The 8,831-nt window shown below is 57.5% G+C and overlaps 1 protein-coding gene across 1 annotated transcript in view; it reads left to right on the top strand.

Moving 5' to 3' along the window:
* The window catches only part of PODXL2 (podocalyxin like 2), a gene marked incomplete at both ends in the record, with an annotated part of 15,503 nt that overhangs the window by 5,847 nt on the left and 825 nt on the right, over positions 1-8,831 (top strand). Inside the window, 3 exon segments of the mRNA XM_077766871.1 lie at positions 5,555-5,711; positions 6,222-6,283; positions 8,625-8,804. Coding sequence (XP_077622997.1) covers positions 5,555-5,711; positions 6,222-6,283; positions 8,625-8,804 — 399 coding nt within the window.

Genomic DNA, 8,831 nt, shown 5'->3' with positions numbered 1-8,831 from the left:
TTCGGCACCAAGGACTTGCTCCTGAAGACCTAGAGGCAGAAGCAGCTGGAGAGGAGCTGATGCTTCCGCCGAGGGCCCCGGGTTGCTGAGTGCACGACCCGGACATCCTTACTAGGTGCCCCAGGCTGCCTTGGCCTCTCTCTGCCCTAGCCTGGAAGCGGCCCTTTCTTCAGGGAGCCCTGGCTCCTTTTGAAGAGGACGGGTATTTAGAAACAAGATCTGGATGCCGGGGTGCTCAGGGCTGCTGGGGTGTCGTTGCTTCTTGGCCTTTTCAGAGGCCCCGAGAGAGAATTACGTGTATTGTTTCTCTGTAGACGCAGATATACGTGCGTAGTGCGTGTGCACATACACTCACACGTGTTTACAGCTGTTCCAGCTTCCAGTTCTCATCCAAGGCCGCTGGCTCTTCCCAGCCTCCTCCTGTCCACAGAGCTATCTTCCTTCGCCGACGGGAACCTCACTCCCGACATCCTCTATGTGTGTGCTCATTTCTTCAGGTCTAGAACACACATTGCAGGATGGTTAACCCACGCTGCCGCAAAAGCAAACCCGCCGATACGCCCACGTCGGTATCCGCCTGCAAGTTTCTTTTGTCTTTGGGTGATTGCGAAGTTAACTGAGTTAGTTCTCCCCGCCTTTGGGTGGGAATAACTATGCATTTGAAATATAATTAGGTTTATTTGTTTCTGTTTGTATTCAATTTTAGATCCCCGCACGCTTGTTGACTGAATTGTGTTTTTGAGTATGCAGAGCGTTCAACATCTAAATGGTACAAAAATGTAGGCTTAGAGAAACCCTCCTCCCCCATTACCTCTCGCCCTCGTTCCCACCCCCTCCTTCTAGGTAACCGATCTTATTAGTTTCTGGTTCTCTCTCCTGGGCTTCTTTCTATAGAAATAAACAGATAGCTGTGGAGTATGTTCCGTTCTTTCTTGCAGGGAAGGTGGCATGCTATTTATATTTTCTTGAGCTTGATACGGCTGTCACAGCAAAGTCCTGCTCTGGGTGGCTTAAGCACAGATGTCTTCACATCGTCTCTGTCTGTGTGTGTCTGTGTCCATAATCTCATCTTGAAAGGACCCGTCACACTGGATAGGGCCACCCCCATGACCTCATTTTAACTTAATTACTTCTGAAAACACCCTGTCTCCAAACACAGTCCCATTCTGAGGTACTGGGCATATGGTACTTCAACATATGGATTTGGTGGTGGGGGGGAAGGTATAGACACAACTCAGTCTATAACATTCCTTTTTTGCATTTTACTTTTCTTGCTTCACAGGATATTCTGGAAATCCCTTCATGTTAGTCCATGGGGAATTATTCTCAATCATTTTATGTTTGTACCTGAATAATACTCCGTTATGTGTATGTATTATAGATTATTCATTAAATTTCCCCTGGGTGGCATCTGGGTGGCTTCCAGTATTCTGCAATTACTAATAAGGCTGCATTGAATAATCTCGTGTGTGTTTTTGTGCCGTTGGGATGTATCTTCAGAGTAAATTCCCAGAAGTGGGATTGCACATGCAGTTTGTTATATATTACCAATTTCTCGTTACAAGGGCCTTTTTGTTCTGTCTACAATGTCTCTTAACACGTTCATGCTTTCTCTCTTTAAAATCTCTCTGATGCATTCTTTTCCTTCCACTTTATTTATTTTAAAGTGACAGCATGGGTGGGGAGAGTGACAGAGAGAGAGAGAGAGAGAGAGAGAGAGAGAATCCCAAGCAGGCTCCATGCTCAGTGCAGAGCCCAGTGTGGGGCTCGATCCCATGACCCTGGGATCATGACCTGAGCTGACATCAAGAGTCAGACACCCAACCGACTTAGTCACCCTGGCGCCCCTCCCTGATGCATTCTGAGTGATTTCCCAGCTCTGTCTTCCAAATTAATAACTCTCCTTCAGCAGTGTCTAATCTTCTGTTTGATCCATCCATCGAATCTTTAATAAAGATAACTGTTTTGTATGTTAAGAATTTCTCCTTGGTTCCAAATCCCTCCCTTCTTCATTTTGTTCCCTTCTTTACTTATGGCTTCTGTTCCTTCGTTTTCTGAATTATTTTAAGTATATTAGTTTGATGATTTCTCTCCTTTTGTTTTAGTAGCACGGCATCCTGGGATGTCAGTTCTGCTTGTGGCTTGTACCTTACTCCCTTTCTGGGTCATCTGTATTACTGTGATCTCCTCTTCATCCCTGGGCCGTGAAGGAGTCCCACAGAGTTTTCAGGGAAACTCTGGGAAAGTTCCAGGAGCTCTAGGTCGGCTTTCATCTTAATTTCTTGGCTTGGGTTTTTATAACACAAAGGACTGCACATTTTGACTCCACGCCCAGGTGATGTACAAGCCTGGTTTTGGGTTATTTCTTTTTAATGTTTTTTATTTATTTGAGAGAGAGAGAGAGAAGTGAATGAGTGGGAGAGGGGCAGAGAGAGAGGGAGAGAGAGACTCAAGCAAGGCTCCATGCTGTCATTGCAGAGCCCGACGGGAGGCTTCATCTCACAAATGGTGAGGGCATGACTTGAGCCAAAATCAAGAGTCGGAGGCTTAACTGATGGAGCCCCCCAGGCGCCCCGAGCCTGAGTGTTTCCATGATCATGGATAACCTCTTCCCCTTACTCATGGATGCGGGTGGATGGCAGAGCCCTTTATAGCCCCCTCAACCCAGGAATGTTTCTGACTCCCCATTTCACTGAGAGGGCTGCCCTTTGGGGCTTCGGGCTCCGTCCCAGTACTCTGCTCTCGTTCTTCATCTCACACGCGCCAAGAGCATGTGGGCGTAGAAAGCCAAGTGTCCAGGCCCCGGGTCCCATTCTGGGCCCTGGCCCCCCAAGAATTGCTGCAGCTTTCGCACCTGCTCACTCTTCTGGCCTCAGGTTCCGTTCAGTTTCTGCCTTTGTTTGTTCCCGTGTTTCTCTGTGTTTGCAACAAGGTGGGGGAGCGGAACGTTCACCCGCTCTGACTGCTGTGCTGCCCCAAGTCAAAGTGATCTGATGGCCTGTTATCTTGACTTTTTTTTTTTTTTTTAATTTTTTTTTAATGTTTATTCATTTCTAGGAGAGAGAGAGAGACAGCGTGAGCAGGGGAGGGTCAGAGAGAGAGGGAATCACAGACTCTGAAACAGGCTCCAGGCTCTGAGCTGACAGTCAACACTGAGCCCGACGCGGGGCTCGAACCCACGAACCGCGAGATCACGACCTAAGTGAAAGTCGGATGCTTAACCGACTAAGCCACTCAGGCGCCCCTATCTTGACTTTTAAAAATTCATTTCTATGAATTATTTGTATATCCTGGACCTCTGAATATGAAGTGTGTGTGTGTGTGTGTGTGTGTATGTGTATGCATATCTCATAAATATCTGTTACTATTCGGTGGGTTAGCTTTTTCTTCCCTTTTTTTATAAAAAATTTTTAATGTTTAGTTTTTGAGAGACAGAGAGAGAGACAGAGAGAGAGACAGTGTGAGCAGGGGGAGGGGCAGGGAGAGAGGGAGACACAGAATCCAAAGCAGCTCCAGGCTGCGAGCTGTCAGCACAGAGCCCGACATAGGGCTCGAACCCACGAACCGTGAGATCATGACCTGAGCCGAAGTTGGACACTTAACTGACTGAGCTCCCCCCTGGGCGCTCCACCTTTTCCCTCTCTTCACAGTAGCTCTGATAAACGGAAGTTCTTAATTTTTTAAAATTTGATCAGAAAATAGTCTAATTTACCAATTTTCCCCTTCACAGTTAGTATTTTTGGGTCCACTTTAGCAATCTTTGCCCACTTGGAGGCCGTGAAGATAGCTTTCTCGGCTTACCTGTAAAAGCTTTAGACCTGAAATCCATGTGGAATTGACTGTAGTGTGAAGTATGAGTCAAAGTACATTTTTTCCTTTATACTGGGCTGTCCAGTTGTCCTGGCGCCCGTGATTGAATAAGTACTTTTAATCCGTGGTGTTGGGACCAGTTCCCACGTTTGCAGATGAGGAAATGGAGGCTCGAAGAGGTGTAGTATTTTGCTGTAGGTCACAGAGCTGGTAAATGGCAGAACCAGGATTTGAACCCAGATTTATTGGATTCCAAATTCAGGGCTTTTCTCTAGGCCACTGATGCTCATTGCCCAGCTACCAAATAAGTGGCGTGAAACACAGTCATCGGTTGCTGCTGGAACGGACACTGTGGGGCTGTGAGCTTATGCCAGGAGGGCATCCTGACCCTGAAAATGTGGGCCATGCACCTGTCGGGGTTCATAGGCCTGTGGGGGTGGTAGGCATTGCCCATGGTGGCAGTGTGTTTCTCGTGAGCAGGGAGGCTGCTAGGTGCGGTGCATCCCCCCTCCCCCCGTGCACACGCGCACGAAGGCGGTCACACCCGTGTGGGGAACAGGGCTTTCCTAGCTGCTCATGGCTGCCTGCAGGCTTTGGCTTTAACCTGGCTTCCTGTGCAGCCGGTGAGGGCCAGGGCTTGGGCGCCCACCTCCACCTGGCGTTTGCCACGGGAACCAGGACCTTCAGTCCCCTCGGTGGCCTTTAGGTGGGGACGATGACCAGGGAGGCTCTCTGGCATGGGCTCTGCTGGTAAGGAGGGAGGCGTGGCAGGACCCCCTGCCAGCAGTTGCGTGAGACGCCTGCGCCTTGCGGGCAGCCCCGGCTCAAAGCTCTCAGGCCGGGCGCTCGAGGGGGAAGCCGGAGAGCTGGGGCGGGAGCGTTGCTGGAAGACGGAGGCGCAGGGTTACGGGGGCAGAGGCTTCTGGAGAGGAGCCCGGGCCACGGGGCCAGCGGGGGGTCTTATCCCTGCCCGGGCGAGGTCGGTGGCGCAGCCGGGTTTCTGCCTCTCAGGGAGGTCCTGGCCGGTGCCGGCCTCTTGTTTTTGTGTTTTAGTTACGTAAGTAAATACACACACACACACACACACACACACACACACACGGTCGGGAGAAGCGAAGGAGCACCAGGGCGTGTCCGACAGGAGCGCAGGCTCCTTACAGCCCCCCCTGCCCCGGCCCTGCTTCCGGGGCTGACCGTTTATCCACAGTCGCCACTGCCCCCGTAAGGGCACCCAGACTCCCCGACTCCCCACCGTGGGCTGTGTCTCCGTGTCTCCGCAGAGACAGGCAGGAGGCGAGCACGTCACCGCCCCCCCGCCCCCCGGGCTTGCTGGCTGTGTCGGGCGCCGTCTCCGGTCCGTTGCTCCCCAGACCCTTGCGCGAGACTCTTGACCACCCAGGCCCCGCCGGCAGCGCCGTAGGCCCTCACGCACCCCACACCCAGTCCCCAGACTCCTCGTGGGTGCCGCGGAGCGCGTCTGTCCCCAGGTCAGCTGCGAGGAGCGCTGGGCAGGCCCGCGCCCTCCGTGTGGGAGACCCAGGCGGGTTGGAGCCCCTAGACAGGAGGCAGCCGGTGTGCGTCCTGGTGTCCCCACCGCTTCCCCCGAAGGCCAAAGGCCGCGCTCACAGCCTCTCGGGTGGCCTCCGGGGCTGCGGGCACGGTCCCCTCCCGGGGCTGGGCCTCCGGGGGCGCGGGCTGGCGTGGGACGAGGCGCCAGCGTGCCGCTCTCTCTCGGCCCCTGTAGGAGGTGTTCCGGCGGCACCGGGGGCTGCAGCTCCTGGCCCTGGTGGAGGAGGTGCTGCCCCGGCATGGCAGTGGCCGCCGCGGGGACTGGCACATCTCCCTGAGCAAGCCCAGCGAGAAGGAGCAGCACCTGCTGATGACCTTGGTGGGCGAGCAGGGTGAGCGGGGGCGGCTCGTGGAAGGGAGGGCCCGGGGGGGGGCACTAAAGCAGCCCCTTCCCTGAGGGCCGCGGGAGGCCTGCAGACCCAGGGGAGCACCCAGACGGGGGCCTTGAACCCTGGGAGAGCGGGATGAGGTCGTGGTTGGGCCCCGGGAGAAGCTCTGGAGAAGGAGGGGGGTGTGAAGGCCGGGGGGGGTCTGGTTTCAGCATGGGGGGCACACTTACTGGTGGCGGGCTGCTGCGGAGGGGGCACATTCAGAACGCAGCGCATGGGGCTGTGGGAGTGACCGGCTGGTGTCACGCCTGTCACATGGTGGTCGTTCACTCAGCCCTTAGCAAGTCAGCCCGTGGGAGGCGAGCACAGGAGCGCGGGCACCACGAGGCCCGCGCGTGGCGGGAGCTGGGAGGCGGGGCCCTGGGAGCCCGGGCTGGAGGCCGTTCCGGGGAGCGGTGGTGGGGGGCGCCTCGGCGGCCACGGCTGTGCTGACGACGCTGTCCCCCCCCCCAGGGGTGGTGCCCACTCAGGATGTCCTTTCCATGCTGGGCGACATCCGCAGGAATCTGGTGGAGGTAAGAAGGCAGAGGGCTGCTCCCTCCCACCGAGGAGGCGCCTTCGTGAGGCCGGGAGACAGCTGCGCGCTGGTGCGGGAGCGGGCGACACTCTTGCTCCGGGCACCTCCTGCTCTCGGCCGGCCTAGGACACAGTCCCCGTGGGCCAGCCGGAGCGCGTCTGCACACGTGTGCACGTCCGCACAATTGGGACATGGCCGGGGGCCGGAAGGGCGGGGTTGGTGGGCAGGAGAGGACTCGGAGGGAAGGGGGCTCCGAGGGGGATCTGGACCTTAGGTAAGTGGGGGGCTCGGGGAAGACGGCGGAGCAGTGCCAGGAACGGGGCAGAGGCCGGGCGGGGGCGGGGGGGGGCAGGGAAGAGTGTGAGGGAGTTTCAGAAACCACAGGAGAAAGGCAGGCAGGAATGTGGCCCAAAGGCCATCAGCCAGGAGCTCCCGGGTGGGAGAGGGGCTGCTGGGGAGTGGGCACGGGGCTCGGGCTCTGGAGACACAGCCCTGCCGTCCCGAGGGCCCCCCGTCCCAGCGCATGAGGGCAGGCTGGCCGACCTCTCCTCCTGCCCCACCTCCCCCCCGCGTCGGGCTGCACAGAGCCGGGGCCGTGGGAGGGGCAGGTCCCCCCCACCGTCCCCCTGGCCCTTGCTGTACCTCCTCTGAAGGGCAAGGCCACGGGCACCCCCTGTTCGTCTCCCTGCAGAGTGCTTGCCCTCACTGCTCACCGAGAAAAGTGGAGACCTGGCGTTAGTCCCCAGGGCTGTGCGGCACGTCACAGCTGTGACAGAGGAGCTATGCCTGACTGTGGCCCCGCCTCCCTTATCTGTCACACGCAGGCGGAAGCCCGTGGTGGTGCTGGTTTGGGGTGGCTTCGATAAGCACGCTGAGTGCTTACTAAGCACTAGCCTGCGCCGGGTTCTCTCCCTGCCACCGCGGGCCTTGTCAGGACTACGTAAGGTGCCGTGGAGTACTGGAGGTGCCTGCTATGAGAGCTGTAGCCCAGAGAAGGGAGGCAGGCCCCCCGAGAATGCACAGCCGCTAAGCCACAGAGCCAGGCTTTGGACAAGGCCTGGAGGCTGTGAGTCCGGGCCTTTAGCCGTGAGGCCGCCCTCGCTGCCTGGATGGTTACCGAGGGCCTCTGTAGTCGTGAAGTTCTGGGTTCGTGAACGCGGGGGGACTGGCGGAAACCTGGGCCGGCCTTGATCTTCCCCCCCCCCCACAAAAACTTCCTGCCTCCTCTGCCGGCCCGTGGACACTGTTCAGACTGCCTTGGCCAGAGGCACGCTGTGTCTTTGTGGAAGAGTCTAGTAGTGGGCAAATTCAGCAACTTCAGTGGTGGGTGATTCTAGCAAGAGAAACTGATCCTTGAGAACTTAGGCCCATGGAGAATAGTGTTGTAACTAAACAGGATGTTCACAGACACCCAGGAAGAGACAGACCCTTGGGGGGGCCCTGAGCAGAGTGGGGAGCTGCCAGGTCTCCGTCCTGGTAGCTAGGTGACCACACCCTCTCCCTGGCACTGGATGAGGATGGCACCTCCCCTTCCCTGCTTTCTGCCTGAGAGCCAGGCACTGTGTGGGCACAGCAGCCCCCTGGGAGCAAGAAGGCAGACCCACCCAAGACAGCCTGGGGGTGTGTGTGTGTGTGTGTGTGTGTGTGTGTGTGTGTGTGTGTGTGTGGCGGGGGTACTGGGCAGCCCAGTGCCCTTGGGGACCGCAGACCCACTCAAGACAGCCTGTGGGTGGGTGTGTGTGTGTGCGTGTGTGTGTGTGTGTGTGTGTGTGTGTGTGTGTCTGTGTGTGTGTGTGTGTGTGTGTGTGTGTGTGTCTGTGTGTGTGTGTGTGTGTGTGTGTGTGTGTGTCGGGGGTACTGGGCAGCCCAGTGCCCTTGGGGATCGCTCCTGGTGGGAAAAGGGAGGAAGCTGGGGGCTGGTGGTAGCCCAGGATGTATAGGCTGTCCCCAGATCCCAGTCCACACTGTCTGCAGCCCTGAATGGTCAGAATGACACCTAAACACCTCTCCCCCGCAAGGTGGAAACCGTGTTTCAGGGGCTTGATTTGGTCGTGGAGCCAAACGTCTGCCCCACAGCAGGGACGGTCAGGGCAGAGCCCCAGCGGGGATGCGAGCGCAGGCTGTGAAGGGAGGCAGGGGATCCAGAGGCTTGGGGCCGCCGGCAGGTGAAGTGAGGGGACAGGACAGAGACAGGGCTGGACCCCCAGAGGGGCACAGAGGGGCCCCTGCGGGAGCTCGGTGGGGAGGATGCCAGCTCTTTCACAGCCTGCCCCCCAGCCCTGTGGGGAGCCCCGCACCCAGGACCTCAGCTCACCAGGCTGGCCCCTCCCGCCCCCCAGATTGGCATCCAGAACTACTCCACTACGAGCAGCTGCCAGGCACGGGCCAGCCAGGTGCGCAGCGACTACGGGACGCTCTTCGTGGTGCTGGTGGTCATCGGCGCCGTCTGCGTCGTCATCATCGTCCTGGGCCTGCTCTATAACTGCTGGCAGCGCCGGCTGCCCAAGCTCAAGCACGTGGTGAGCGCGGGGGCAGGACGGCCTGGG

The sequence above is a fragment of the Crocuta crocuta genome, unplaced genomic scaffold, assembly GCF_008692635.1.
Source record: "Crocuta crocuta isolate KB4526 unplaced genomic scaffold, BGI_CrCroc_1.0 scaffold296, whole genome shotgun sequence".
NCBI lineage: Eukaryota > Metazoa > Chordata > Mammalia > Carnivora > Hyaenidae > Crocuta > Crocuta crocuta.
Note: the sequence above shows the minus strand (reverse complement) of the source record. Positions and strands in the feature narration are given on the sequence as shown.